The following is a 16,296-nucleotide window of genomic DNA, read 5'->3' on the forward strand; positions in this document are numbered from 1 at the left end:
CCATGCAAAAGACTTCTTCAAATCTACTGAAATACATCTATTGAGATCTGTGGAGATCACTTTTTCCTCTTTTTTTTTATTGCATTTTTTTTTTCAACATTGAAGAAGTGAATGAAAGGAAGGCTACCTGAGACTGCGGAAGGAGAAGGAGGTGGTGTAGAGGGACTCCCCACAGGAAAACAACTAGTTATGGAAAGGACTGAACTCCCAGGTGCTCAGTGAGCACGGGAACAAACCAGAGACTATAATTTTAAGGCTGATCCCATGTTATATGCCAATTTTTATTTCATACAGGAAGCATCAACTCTTACAAAAACCGTAACAACTGGGTAGCTGATCCCGCACCAGTGGGACTTTGCCACTCCAGATCTGGAAGCATTTTACAAATGCTAGTGTGCAAATATTAACAAATGTTAAAAATTAGTTTCTTGTTTTTTCGGGTTTTTTTTAGTAGGGAAATAAGGGTGAAAGAGGAGGGTAAGAGTCTTAACTAAATCTCACATGATAAATAAATGGCCACACAGGACAAGGAAGAATCTATCTGTAACCATGGCTGATGTCCTCCAAGAGGTTCAGTAGTAAATTATCACTCTGCATATTGGCCGTAAACAGAAATTAAATGATACAAAGCAGAAAAAGCGGAAGTTCATGAACAACAAATTTGATATACAAAAGGCACTACTGAAAATTACTGTGTTCTCATAACTATTTAATTCGTCTTTAAAAATTTGCTACCAGTTCTTAAAAGACTTTGCAAATGACAAATTGGAATTTGCATTTCCATTTAGTTGTTTCTGAGATTTGCCACTCCTTCTCCCTTTTTTATGGCTTCACAAAGCTGGAAGTCGCAAGCATTCTGAATGAAATCCATTTGGGTCTCATCGCTGGAATCAAAGGAAAACAAATGTCTGGGGGAAAAGGTTATTCTGGAAATCAGGTCTGTTGAAAGAAGATGACATATTGCACAGCGAAGCAGCTTGATTGGTCGTAGCTGTCATTTTAGTATATCATGCAAAGGAATACAAAACTATATCTTAGCTACGGCAGTCAAGACTTCTTAAAAATAAATGGTCTTGAAAACCATTTGGCCAATATATATGGCAATTAGGTAAGACTCTTATTCACTGTACACTTCTTATTTCACTAGTAAATAGAAGCTAGAATAACTTGGCTGAAGACTGAGAACTAACTACTGAAAGCTGTATCAAGTATCAGAAGACTGTCCTTTCTCCATGCTCAAAAATGGCTTATCTTTAATGACCACACTAGTTTTATTTCATAACATCTCTGCATGGACATTCTTGATGTATTTTTACAATTTTTCCCTTCAGAGAGAAGATCACCATTAATTTAAGTAAGCTGAGAAACAGTTCAGATGGATGGTTTTGGTTACTCTCCAGTGACATTCATGCAGTTTATTACATAAGTAGTTTACTGCAGTGAAGTCATTGTGTTGAGTCCGGCTACAGAATGGTTTCTATTTGTTAGACTCCTCAACTACTGTTGAACCACTTTCTTCCAAACACGTAAGGATCCTTCCTTGCTGTAGTACACCTTTACTTTTACCATTCATTTTCAGTTGACTTTTTGTTTTTTAATTTTAGCTAATATACTGCAGATTATTACATAAGTGATTTATTACAGGAACCTTACTGTATGAGGGGTGAAACTTGTTTAAAATAAATCCAACAGCTACAGTAATCCCTTAGGGCAAAATGTACTTCTACTTAATTTCTCTACTGTGTATTACACACCATATAATTGCTTAAAACAGAAGCTACACGTACAAATTTTGCTTGGCTCCAAATACCTGGCTTCAGAGAGTACACTCAAGTTACATGCTGTGTTTTGCTACAAATCCATTGCACCACCTAAAGTAATTCAAAGAGAGCACTAATAGAAATATTTTGAACTACCTAAAATAAATCAGCAAGTAAGCAAACCACAGTGTTTTGCTAAAGGTTATATTAAAATAAGCCACAGTGTTGCTGAAGGATATTTTATATGTGCATAGCTTTAGTATGCCTCGTGCCCTTTTTCCAATGCACTAAATAAAATCATGAGACAAACTTCAGAGACGGAAAATATCTGCTAGATCATTTAGCCCATCCCAATGCCAGTTCAGGATTGTTTCCTTTATTTTCTAGCGTTTTGTCAAACCTACTTTTAAATATGCTGTATGTTCCAAGTAATGAGATTTCCACTACTTTCCCCTGGGAAATACATTTGTATAACAACTTTCTTCCCCAAGGATCCCAAAGTGTTTTATAAAAATATACATACAAATCACTTCCCCACCGGAGTACAATCACTTATGAGGTATAGGGTGGCAGCCAGGAGGGAAATGATACATAGTACTCTGCCAGTTTATAGCAGGAGGGAAATTCTGGCCCAAGGACAGAGGGGCAAAACCCTATACTTATGACAAACGCCAGGAACTCATAAATGTCCACAGATAGCAAATAAAAGCATAGTTTCAACCTACACATGCAGAAATGAGCTTGAGTACCTCAAAAGGCAAAGACCATTTCAGACAGACTCTGAACGCATGGTCCCAAAGACCTGGGGTAACTTATCAAAGTAAATACGTAATCCCCGTAGGAATACCAGAACAAGGACTGTATTTCTGAAGGAGCAACTGACTTGAGGACTGTGCTCCGGATTGTTCCCTCCAAATATATACTAATGCTGACGTTAGAGACAGTCTGTCCCTAAATCCTTGGCTGCTCCCAGCTAGCCCAAGTCCACTAGCTGCTCTTCCCCTTTGTAGCCCACGTGTTATTTATGTAGCGCTTGTTATCGGCAAAGCAGAGCCCATCCATAAACGCACGGGGGACCGCTTGCTTCTATCCATGGGCAGCCAGGGGAGGAAGGGGGAACAGGAATCTAGGAGGAAGGGAAGATGGCTTGGTGCTGGCAGATGGCTGTATTTGGGTCTGAGTGCCATTGTACGTTAAAACATCAGAGAATTATAACGGCTAGGAAGCAAATAATGCCAGAAACTACATCACATTTGGAAGGTCAGCGGTTTACAAGTTCAAACCCCTTAGGTGGAGTGCAGGGATTTTCAGTGCAGGTGGTTTGTAGGCAGAGGTTGAGGGTGATAGGAGGGTCAAACCTCATTATCAGCACTGTTTTAGCAACCTTTGCTCATCTTAGGGGGAGGATGAGAGGAAACAGGACAGCCTGTGCTCTGAACCTTCCTCCTGTTGGGTTTTGGGCATAAGAATTGTTTTCAGATCTCCAGTCTCCTTGCTCATTGCCAGTGCTCAGCCAGGAGCTCATCTTACACATGGCACGTAAGTAGTATGTACAAGTGGTTAGAGCATCTTCCTCTCACTAGCAAGGCCAGACCTAGCTTCTTAGATCCTCTCCACCTGCAAGTACATTGAGTATTGGTTAAACTGGACTAATATGTTCTGAAATAAGCCATGTTAGATAGATGTGGATCACAATCATTAAGTATATTTTTAGGATAAATGAACAAAGGAAGTTTTTTCCACCTCACCTAAAAAAGGATCATTTTCTGCATTCTCCCAGTGGGACGCTGCATCAAGCTATTTACTCTTAGCCAAAGAACTAACACTGCAAAGTCTTCTGCCCTGCTCCATGCACGTTATAAACCTGAAAATCTGACTTGTCTGCTGTGCTGTACGTGTCAAGGCTAACCGTGACATGGCAAACGTATCAGCTACTCTTGCCTTCAGTACCACGAAACAGATGCGTCATTCCTCTCTCTTCACTGAGGAGCATATTACTTTTACTTAAAATGCAGAAAGGAGGTCTTATCCTAGAGAGAGAATTTAACAGCTCCCTGTTAACGCGCCCTCGTTAACGAATCACTGTCGCCATTTGACTCTCCATTGTGCCTGCAGTTGTACAGACAGTGACAAGCCATTTGATTCAGTGCTACTGAGAGTCTTTGTGCAGAGGTGAGTCTTTGATCCTTCCCAGTGTTGAAGGAACATAGAGGTGATTTCTGAGGGTTTTGCATAAGTTTCAAGCTTGTGAGATTATGGATACGTAGTACAGTTCCTAAATGTCTACGTTTGTTGCCAAGATGGCATTGATAACGGGTGTATTAGCAATGCAAAGATGGAGAGATGAGCCATTTTCCTGGGGATTCCTAGCTCAGCTCTTCCAAAGCCTACCCTAAACAATGAGCCGATATTGACAGATAAAAATGAGCATGGAACATTACTGAAAAGCAAAACATGCTCTGCCCTCTCCAAACCCCGGTATCATGACCTGGTCCCGCATTCGCACACATTTTGTGTATTCACAGCTTTATCCTCTTAACTTTACACACACACAAGCAGATACTATGGCCACAGGGACACAGAGGGGACCAATTCTGGATCAGACCAACTCAAGACAAGGTCCTGACTGTTGTAAGCACATGGTGCAAGCAGGTCTGAAACAGCAGGCGAGGCAGCGAGTGCCCTAACAGCAGAGAGGAGTTCATTTTTCTGAAAACACTGGATTACAACATTTTTCAATCCTATCAAGCAATGATACCTACGTATTAAACTCAGTTACAAAAAAGATATCCAGGCAAACATACAGCTGCTGGAAAAGGTACAGTGCTTCAGCGGTTTTGCATGACAACAAAATCAGCAGTAATACATTCGGGGTGCTATTGAGTTGTAAACTATGACTGCTCTACTTAGGGGTCCGAAAGTCTCCAATGTGATAGAGCCAAGCAATATTACTGTCCGCAGGAGGAGTCATGCAAATGCCCCCAACCCTCCAAATTTATTTACTTACATAGTTTTGGTTCCAAAGTTCCTCCCTCACATGTACGCTGAGAAGCTGCCCAGGCCAGACAAGCAGATGTTACACTGACTCTGGAGCCTGACAGCCCATTCTCCAACCATTTCTGACAGCTAAATAATCAGTCAGGGCCAAAGCAGCATATTTAACTTAAGGGTTAAGAACTCAGATACCCACACCTTTTTTCTTAAGCAGTATAGAGATTTGGAAACCAGGAGAAATATCACTGGCAGGGGATGATGATACGCTTACAAACTACGCGCTATGCCTCCTCGTACACAGCATGAATATCATGCGAGCCCATCGTGGTTATTTATGCCATTAAATTAAAAAGAAGTGATGAAGTATGCTGTGGAGGATTCTAAGCTATGCAAACAATTACAGGGTTCTAACTGTACATGTTCATATCCCATACTGTCTCAATGAATATTTTATTTTAAAAAAATTAAATTTGGTAGCAATTACATTTCCCAAATGCAGAAAATCATGGCTCTTAGCTAAATAAAAAAAAAATAACCCTCAAAAATTACCAGTCAGTGAAACAAAAAAAGAAAGCAACCCATCCAACTGATGAAAATTCCTCTTCTAATGCTTAATTTATAGGGATTAAATCTGCTTCCATAAAGAGAAATATTTTCTGGATAAAGTGCTAAACCTGTAAGTGGAAAGTAGTTCATTTCAGTTGGAGAGAGCATAGCTACAGCACAGAAAAGATGATTCAGTCTTCAGTCAACTTGGACTTCATTAATGGTGGGCTGGAGGATGCTGAACTGTTCATCCAGAAACGGGTCACATTCATTTATGCTCTTGAGGAATTTCACAGCAGATGACTGCATGGAAGAGCTGGGGAGAGGCAGGAAATCTTTGCTATTTTATCAATACTTTATCAGACAAGATCACCGCTTGATACATTTTTGAACCCTCATGGCCTTCCACACTACTTGTACGTGAACAGCAAACTTCGCTCCAGTGCCTGCCAAATTAAACTGCACCTCCTCGCAAGCCTCCGTGAATAGCTTCTGTGAAGCGTAGTGCTCATAAACACCTTCCTGCAATTCAGAGATCTCTCTTTAATAAATTAACAGAGCTGTCACAGAAGTATAAATGGGAAATAATTTTTTAAAATAGAGCCATTTAAGATCACACAATTTCAGAAGCCTTTTGCAACATTTTATAATTCCTTTAGGCCACTGCAGGTCTCCTTTACACTTGCGACGACGCCCCTTTCAATTTGCATTTAAAAGACAGTAAATTGCAGGGTTCATAAACATTTTTATAGTGATTTATTGAAGACTAGAATGTCACTCCTGTTCTTCACACTTTAGCAGTCCTGGGAATCGGCTGCAGGGCTGTATGTGTAATCTTGCTTTACCCATAAACTATACAAGAACAAGCCAGTTCTGAAACCTATTATTTATTTATTTTTCTCGCTTAAAAGACATTTGTGGCACTATTTTACATCTATATTTATCTTTCAGTTATAAGATGACCCATTTTATTCAGCCTTCAAGTTATAACCAGGTTTCCACAATTTACAAAGTACTTGGTTTGCAAATTAGAACTGTTCAGAGACAGGATTGCATTATGCCAATGAACAAAGGATTCTTTCTCTTCTCTTTTTAATAACACACACAAAATCCACAGACTATTGGATTTATTATCACCACTAGATAACTTTACCATACAGGAATGTACTGAGCTTTTTTTTAAAAAAAAAAACCAAAACCCCAAACCACAGAAACACACTGTAAAACTTTAGCTAGAGAATATTCTAAAGGTTCTGTGTCTTGAAAGACAAAAGCAGGGCAAATGTTCATTGCAACTGGGCCTCTGATACTCCTTTCCTCCTTCGCAGGCAAAGTCACAAAAGAAGGTAAACAGTGCCAAGAAGTGTTGTTTATAAGGGCACCGTGATCTTTCCTGCATCCCAGTGGAGCTTTACCAGGGGGAATCTAGAAACCTCCCTGCACAAATAGTGTAGGGGAAAAAAAAAAAAAAAAAAGCCTGCACCTCATTTGCCCTTCCAGTGACCAGGAGGGAGTATTTCTTTCTACTTTTTTCACATTACAATAATGGCTTCACAGCTCTTGAAAAGAGCGCTAGTGCAACAGCAAATGGTGCATGACACGCTGAAGCCCTGGTCTTTGTCGCAACAGCTCCGCTCCAAAGAAAGTCCTTCCTTGCCTTCTTTTCCTTGCCATTAACTGTGATGAAATGAGTTTTTCCCCCTTTTGATTCCACCCCCCGCTGTCTATTACAGTCTGACCTGATTGCACTTATGCACAGATTATTTCATAGAGACATCCTTTTATTCAGGTTTGCGAGTTCATGCCTGCAAGGTTATCTGTTCACAAAGCAACGCCTCATTCCTCGTATTCATTTTTTTTTGAAATCTGATCTCATTGATAAGAACAAGACCATTCGCATTGCATTTGTCAGATAAGTAGCTCCATGCCGGAGTAATAATTTTTGTGACTATTGTCAGGGCTCCAGTTAAAATACATCAACCGATAAAAATGCAAGTATTGTAAAAATAACCTTGCATCAAAAGTGTTGGCCCTCCGGTTTTTCCAAGGCACATTATGTCCTTTTCCTTAATAACAATTTATTATAGGCAGAGCAACTTCTTTTTTTCACAAGAATTATTTTAAAGGATCACTTTAAAATATTCCTATTCCAGTGCTGCCATTGGTAGCACTGAACTTGAAATAAATAAGTAGAGGATCAATGTTGCACTGATTGGTTGAATTGGGTTTTGATTAATTTTAATCAGTTTACTCAATTCTGATATGCGACCGTTCCCAGCAATAACAAACAAATGAATCATGTCACCAGAACGCTCTGAGCAGCAGCACGAGGAGGAATTGGTTAGAGCTGCAGTTTAGCATGTGTGATCCAACATTACTGAGACTTTGGGATCATCAGGAAGGTGGTGATCTTCAAGTTTGTTTGTGAGCAAGCTCTACCCTGGTGCAGCCGAGCTAAACCCGAAGGCGCAGCAGAAGAAACAAACATGCAGCGCTCGCACCCACACACGCGCAGAGGTCAAAGCCACGGGAAGGGGAATAAAAAAGCATAGACAGGAGCCTGGCTTTTTGCAACACCTTGTCACGGGAAGCCATAAAGGCACAAATGCACCTTCTCACCTGGAGAGCGGGGCAACGTTTTATGTAAATATTAGCAAACAGTGAATGGGAGCAGCGCTGCTTTTCCCTTTTATTCCTTCCTCCCCGCCGCCTTCCCCTGCCCGTGGCAGCCGCACAAAGGAGCCGGTGACGAACTGGAAGCCGGCGAAGGTCTGGCAGGCGGGGAGCTGCATTGAGCAGCCCAGGGCCCTGTCTCGGTCTCAGCGCGAGGCTGCCGTACACCCGGGCCTGCAGCTGATAACACTGTAATAGTCCTCCTTTGAGGACTGGGGCTCCTGTGTGCTGATTACTCATTTATCACACCTGGCAGCCCTGCTGAACTATAATTACTCTTCTCTTATCCTGCTGCACTGTCATGTCCGAGAGGAGAAGAGAGGCAAAGGCTCCTGCTAATGACACATTACCCTCTTGACAAGCACTTGAAGGTTTTATTGTAAATATTCAAGATATAAAACATCTGAGATTCCCTTTTTAATTATAAAAAGCAATTTTCCATGCCTCCCGTTCGCCCCCTCCACCGCCACCAATAGTAAAGTTTAGGCGCTGTTATCCTCCGCTTCCCGCAAACAAACCCGCTCTCCTTTGTCGCCTTAACTCATTGCTAGGAGGTAACTCCCGTATCTCTGTGAAATTATCAAACGTTAATGCCTGGAAAATGTGTCATTTGAACACACATCACTCTCCTACAAAAGTTACATTTCTGCCCCAAAAGGAGGGGAAAATGTGCATTTATATTAAAAAATTAGGAAGGTGAGAGGAGAGAAAAATCACAGCCAAATGGGCAGTGAGCGGGCCGTTCATTGGGTGACTCTCGGGAGATGTGTCTCTTACTGAAAGAAAAGCTCTTTCAGAAGCTAAAAATTAGAGATACGTGAGTTATTGTAAATCCAGCCTTAATATTTGTGGGTCTCCAGATGGAGGGCTCTGAAGCCAAAGACTTATTGTCCCCCCTGCTCTCACTATCAGTCGTGTGTTGTAGAGGTTGCAGAAGGCATGAGATTCCCCAAAAGAGTAGGGGATCCTAAGTACCGCTATGTACAACTAAAAACCGGGAAGAATCTTTAATCTGAGATGCACTCCAGCTCCTATAATGATAATACTGAGCTCGTCTTTTCCTAAGATGGGACTGCATAGACACATTTCTTGGGCCATCCTGCAACCTGAGCCTCTTCCGCTTAGCTTTTCCCTTTGCATAACAAGAGGTTGGAGTAAGGACACTGGGTGCCCTTCTGTCACATTCATCAGCCGTGGGGTGGGGGGACCAACCAAAAAATTCCAGAAAAGGCTAGCAGCCAAATATCTAATATGTTTAAAAGTGCCAGAAAAACATAATCTAAATATATAATTGACAGAGAAGAGCACCTTGGAATAAGAGCACTAAAAGCACAGATCTGCCACCTAAACCTTGACAACTGCACTTTCTCAGGTTCACCTCCAATTTGCTGGTGGGGCTGAATCACTAGATCCCAATATTTAGGTAGATTTCTGTACGTTAAGACTTGGCTTTAGATGTTCTCCTAGTCGCTTATGTGATTTTTATATATACTGTTATTATATGACACATAAAGCTCCTTTTAGTATTTTGCACAAGTCAGACTCATTCCAAGGAGACTGTGCAACATTACAAAGAGATGCTGTGAAATAAACTCAGAAAAATGAAGACTGCCACACTTTTAATATTAAAAAAGTTAGAAACTGGTAGAAGAATCAGTGTTCAGTTCCATATGAGGTTAGGGGCAATTCAGGATTAGCTTTATGTCCAATGGCCAAAAATTCTACAAGGTTCCCAGAAATTTTAAGTTCCAAGTGAGAACAACATGACAGCAGATCTTCAGAGTAATCACAGGTTTTCAATTCCAGAGCCTTGGGGTTTCAAAACTCAACCAGGATCAAAATGTTAGTGGCTGATTCAACCCCTTCAGACATGGGGGTCCTTCTACTGTAGGAGAAATATATTGATACTTGGTTTCAGATGAAAGTATTAATTTCATATTTAATATAAATATCTTCCTGTTATAGTAGTAATAATATTGTTAGCCAATGCGTTTTAGCAGTTTGAAGTTGCAGTCTGTTTATTGCTTACACACATATTGGTATACAGTGCTCTAGAAAACAAGTGCAGCAGAATTTCTGGAAGCCTTGGAACTTGCTTAACCTGTACTTTTTTGCTCAAGAACCTTGATAGCTAGGCTGAGTTCACTTTCAGCTAAAAAAAACAGATAGCAAAAAAGCTATAGGAAAAATTAAGCTGAAAATAGAAATTAATCCGTTTGTGAGCAACCCCAAGTGCAATACCAAACTGCAGTGCAAACCAAGGGGTCTGAAAGCATTTCGGAGGGACCTGACTGAAGATAGGGCACTGTGCAAAGGGGATCCATCCTGATCGTGTTCCAAACCTTTGCATTACACTTGTGAGTAGCTGCAGCCTGATACGTGCTTTCCTTACTTATTTCCCCTGAATTCCAAGAGTTGCCCACAGGAGGAAAGATTATTTGACAGATACGGGAACTATCCATCGGAAATTGGTGCTTTGGGTTCTTGCCTAGTTTGCTTAACAAGTGTAATGGCTTTGACGGCCATCCTGACAAGACTAGACACGGGTTCCTTGTCAGGAGCAAAGTAACACATCGGTGATGGCCGGGAAGCAGTAGTACATTACACGCTGCTGTGGAAATTGCAAACATTTAATGAACATAAACGTCCTGCCAAATTGACATACACGAGGACAGAAAACAGCAGCAATAAAAGTCACTCAGACTCGCACATAACAACTCAAGGCTGTGCTTGGAGCACGCACGTGATTTAAAAAGTGGATACAGCAGCTATTTTCTAACAAATCACATGGATTTGTACATACTACTAACCGCTCTGTAAAGTACATTGAGATAATTAGATAAAAGTTATTCAGTGGTCTTAGAAGTGAATTATTCAAATTACTATTTGGCTATTTGGGGGTTCAGTAATTTGTAGCCTCAGTACACTGTGGTTCCTACTTTGGGGTGAAACAGCCATTACCATTTCACATGCTCTTAACAGAAGAAATTGCAGCGGTCAGGCTTAAAATGCCCATTTTCTCCATCTTTTCACAACGATTTTAGGTTCCTAGACTGAAATATTAACAGCCTTGCTGAACCAGAATTATTCCACTTCTCTCGCTTTCTGCCTGCTTCTGTCAGAAAGCCACAGAGCATACAATTGCAGCGCACAGCTAACCATATAATTGATAACTCCCTAGTCTATTCACTGTGGGAATCTGTCAGTTAAAGTCTAAAGACACATACACACACGCACACTATGAAAATGAACTTACATAAGTCTTCCTGTGAACTGAATGCAGCCAACATTTTGATGTTTAATTGGCTGGGTCAGGTTTACTAGCGCACACATGTATTTTAGCAGCGGCACACTGTACTCCGGCTTTTTCTGACAGATCTATTTAAGCGAAAGGAGGTGTATTTTCCCAAGGTAATTGCTCAGAATCATGCTTCCAAAGTCAAACTGATTCAAACTTTGCTTATTCGCTCTTTGCAGACACACAAGTAGGACTATTTGAAAGCAAATGAAAAATCCATAGATCAATGTACGGAGCCTTTCCTACACAGTGCCACGGAGGGAGTCTATTTCAAATAGGGCTGGTTGTCAGCGGCAGTTACTGCCAACATCTTTTTAAATATACATCTTTCAGAGTAATACAGGTCTTTGAGATAATGAAAGATTTGCAACTGCTATATTATCCACCAAGAAGAAATACATATACTTGAGTTGGGTATACTCCCACGCATAGGAATGTTCTTGCTAAGTATGGGGAAAAAATAATTGACAGTTTTTCAACTATTTGTGAATATTTTTTCCCTAGACTTAGTCCTCTAATTAATAGGGTATGTCTGATAAAGTGCAATTTTTAGAGACTAGTTTTTCATGTGACTGGACGTGAAAGCATTTGGAAATCATTTCCCTATACCTGACATGGAATACACAACCCCAAATTACTCATTTTGCCCCTCCTTGGCTCCAAGTCAACAGCTTAAGGCTTAGATTGTTTCATCACATATATGCCACAAAGACTACAGGTTATACTCACATTTTACTTGTCTACATAGCAGAATGGGTTCTAGGTCTTTCTATTGACAAAGCAAATAGCTACTGAGAATTTCACTAATTTAAACAATCAAGATACATTTGGCTTTCTTCCCTCCCCAACAATAAAGAAATTTAATGATTTCCAGAACTTTTGATCTATTCCAAGTCATGATTCAAAACCATTTTGTTAAAGAGTTCACCTTCAAAGGCTTTAGCACTTGAGCTACTCAAGGAAGGACATTGGCTTACAAAAAGTTTTCATCGCAGTCTAAGATTTTGTTATGAGGTGAACTGAATAGGGGAGCTAAGGACCAATGCCCACAAGCATCTTCCTCCACCCAACCACTCAGACCAGGACTGCATCCCACCCTGTGCTGACAATGCTTTTTACAACTGGCAATTTTTAGAGGCAGTAAAACTTGGACAGAGAACACCTTCAACTGTGACGGGGAAAGAAAACACTCATAACCTCTTCTTCACCCCCTGGGTTACAATCCTTTATGGTTTCTTGGTTGTAGAAGTTACTGCCAAATTTTCCTGCTATACCCTATCAACCCCTGGACTTTCTTGTCTTTATTCATCCAGGATGTTAAAAAGATGGCACTGGGACAGACCTGGAGTGAGAGCACCCTGGCTATAAGGGAGGATCAGCTGTGTGCTCCCAGAATTAAAGCACTTCTTTCTGACACCATCCCCACAGTGTCCCTTCAAGCCCTTCATTTTCAAAGATGATAATTATACAAAGGACTGAGGCACTCCCAGCTAGTGGCACAAGCCTTCATCTCCTTGAAAACAATGCACTTCAAAACCTGCAGGGCCTGCTCACAGATCATGTGCACATAGGGGTATTTTTCTCCATTTATTTCTTTTTTTCTCTTCTGAAAATATAGCTAATGGAAAAATATTTTTACAAGGTATTACTACACATTAATGATAAAACTAGTGAGCATTAGTTCCAGAAGGGCACATTTTCAGTAATGATGAAAAAGGACATATAAATTACCACTACAGAGCTTCACAGGTCCATTTCTGGGCCAACCATGATTAAATTAACTACAAAAAGACACTTGACACCACCAGCGTAACACTCGACTGAATTTGGGAGTCATGTAGGGATCTCATTGAACACTGGGATGTTAAACCAACCTGTCTTATAATAGTGACCACGTTCACGTGTATTATTTAATACAGTGGGGTGCTTAGTACATTGTTAATGTTTCAACAAATCAAAATAAATTGTGCCTTCGTCTCCATCCATGTCTCTGCTAATAAATTGGACTTTTTTCAAAATACATGGCCTTGAAAAAATAAACTTTTAAGCTTTTCACAGCAGTAGTTTTTAAGAAGGCACAGCATGTTTTAGAGACTCCAGCTATTACCGTTAACATATATATTAATTTGACTCATCAGATACTCATATTTCACCATCTGATCTGGAAGCTGGTTATTCAATTAACCGTTTTATTCCTATATATTTCAGCGCATTTTACTGAATTCAATAAACTACTACTTTATCAATTCATTTTGTTAGCAGGCTGGTTTCTTCATTGGGCTTAATTTAATTTGATTTCACTGTAACCGCTGACGTATGGGGATATTAAAAAAAACTAGGGTACTTCAGCACAAAAACAACTTCTTGGAAATAAGATAAAGACATTAAGAAAACTATGCTTGCTGTTTAATTTTTTTTCCTCTAAAAAACAAAGCTACTTGAAAGAAGAAAGTTAAGAGCAAGTTAATTGCTTAACAAACCATAAAAAAACATAGAAAAGAACTAAAGAGAGAATAAGAACATTCAAACTAGTGAAAATTCAGGACTATTTTTAATAATTGGAGTTCTTAGGGGCATAAGAATTATATATCAGTTTAAAAGCATGAGTAATGTTTTGAACTTTACAGGAAAAAAAAAAAAATCTATATCCTTTCCTCCCCCAAAATGATAATTTCCCCTCAAAAGACCAAAAGCTTCCCATAACATTTTCAGAGCTACAGAACTGAACACTCAGAGTTGAAAACTTTCATTGATAGAGCAAAAAGCTCAGGAAAAAATAAAAAAGAAAAGCCAACACTTCATCCTAGATATAAACCTGCCGTTGTCATATCCTTGGGAGACTGTAGGATACCAAAAACTCATTGTTTTTTGTTTATAGGATTATATAAGTTATGAATGTTTTAAAGGAGTGTCTTTTACACCTGACAGGTTATTTCTGTAGGCTAATTTTTCATAGCCACTTTTGCATTGAAACCTCCAAGCTTCATGAAGATGATATTTCTAGAACAATTCTATTTTTTCTTTTTTTTTTTATCACCTTAGTAGTCTTTTCCCAGCTGTATCCACAGGGGAATGGAAATACCCAATTGCAAACGTGACAGCGCTGACTTCTGCAAAGTAGCTTAATTACTCATTACGAGATTCCATCAACAGAAGCTCCGGTCTGTGGTTTTGTAATAAGTGCTGTTATCTTTCCTTGGATTTTCATTCCTTCACAAAGGGGGATATGGCAGTGCTTTCCACATCCACATTTTATACGGAGAGGAATGAGAGAATTTTAATGCATGAATTTGATGTCATTAACAATGCTGACAGCTGTTTAATCCCAGAGGAAACAACAGCTGAGTCCCAACTGCACCAACAAAAAAATAAAAAAGTAAAATAAAATAAATTAACTCTTCAGTGCATCTCACTGAAGGTACACTATGAATCAAATGCTTCATGCCCTACCTACGGTTTTTGTCAATTATTTAGTTACAGAATCAGTAATCTCCACTGATGAAAAACAAAAGCTACTCCATCCTGACTGCTAGACTTAAGTTCAGAGAACAGATTTATTAAATGGTCCTGTTATAAATTTCTCATTAATTAAAATTAAAACTCCCTCCTCTGAGAATCAGAATGTGAAATAAACCAGCACAACAAACAATAATAATAATATAAAGTACAAATCCATGTGAGCCTGAGTTCCTGAAAAATAATGTAGATGAATCCAAAAGGGCTGGTATAACAATACATTTAAAATGGATCCTGCAGCAAAAATAGAAAATACAACGTGGGATATGCTGCAACTCTGTTAGCGTTTAATTTAAAATGGAACATTTAGACACGAGCCAATGACAGCAAATTTGCTTCTGTTCTGTTCCCCCCCCCCCCCCCCCAAGGACTTTTTAAGGGTATAGAATGAAAAACTAGTATTTAAAATATGTATATTTAGAATATATACACACACTTCTCCGTTAATCCATCTATTTTTTCATTGGTTATGTCACCATTTCCCTTGTACGCATTTTTGTGAGTTTTGCTATTGACTTAAATGTTAAAAGACACAAGCGATAGCTGATTAAGACATATCTTTACAATCTGCAGTACTCGTGTAACAGATAAAGCTTTATAAGCCCCGTCTTGGGAAGGCTCCCGTTCATTTAGAACGGGAGACTTTAAACAGATGTCTAAAGTAGTCACGTTATAAACAGCAACATTATATGAATTTAAATCTCGTTCTTTGTCTGACCATCCTCCCTTGAATAGCAGCTGTTTCCCTTCATCTGGGAGAGGGGCTGCCTCCACGGCTCGCCCGGGTTTCCCCTTTCCCGGGGACGCAGCCACCCCTCTCCTCCCGCGCCCCATCCCTGATCCCAGGGAGGGCTCTGGGGACCGAGATGTCCGAGCGTGGCAGCACGAGTTGGACGAGCTTTGGGATCTGGGAGAAGCAGCGTGTCAGCAGGTTGATGAACTTGAATCCTGGCATCATGAAGAATACAAAGGTCTCCCTATTAGACTAAACGAGACGACTTCGGGCACAGAAAATGTGCTACTCATGCTTTATAACAAGACATGTGCAGTCATATTTTCTTGCAGTTAATACAGCAGAGGGTGAGGGGAAAACAGATTTTTACCTTTTGATGTTCGGAAACAGTTCATTCTCAATAGGGGAATATTATGTGACAAATGTGCCAGACTTCTTTTTTTGTGGTAATATTGCTCTTTGCAAATGGCACACATCCAATCCAATTGAATGTAATAAAATGAAACAATCTGTGCCATCTTCAATGGGTTTAATCTATACCATGTTAATGAATCCTTAAACAGACGTGCATGATGTTTTCCTGAAATACATGTAGTTATACTGTGCTCAGTATACTTGTCAGCTTGAAAATAATTTCTGCTTGAGAGACCACCTGCTATCATCATCCTATTTAGAAGCAGCTCATATTTATTTGGAAAAGAGAAATAATAGTTAAATAAAGAAGCAACTTCTCTTACCCGAGCAAGGACAGTAAAATGGCTTGGATCCTCTCTGCA

General features: G+C 39.8%; 1 protein-coding gene across 3 annotated transcripts in view; it reads right to left on the bottom strand.

The window, feature by feature from the left end:
- Positions 1 to 16,296, bottom strand: part of WWOX (WW domain containing oxidoreductase) — a 526,965-nt gene that overhangs the window by 118,084 nt on the left and 392,585 nt on the right. Inside the window, exon 9 of one of the 3 annotated variants that reach the window (XM_075766036.1) lies at positions 15,679 to 15,735. The exons of the other annotated variants lie outside the window; for them this stretch is intronic. Within the exon in view, the coding sequence (XP_075622151.1) occupies positions 15,712 to 15,735 (24 nt within the window). The 3' untranslated portion in view covers positions 15,679 to 15,711. Of the gene's footprint in view, positions 1 to 15,678; positions 15,736 to 16,296 lie in introns of those variants that run through there. 3 annotated transcript variants of the gene reach the window in all.

This window comes from Balearica regulorum, chromosome 13 (genome assembly GCF_011004875.1).
Source record: "Balearica regulorum gibbericeps isolate bBalReg1 chromosome 13, bBalReg1.pri, whole genome shotgun sequence".
NCBI classification, from domain to species: domain Eukaryota; kingdom Metazoa; phylum Chordata; class Aves; order Gruiformes; family Gruidae; genus Balearica; species Balearica regulorum.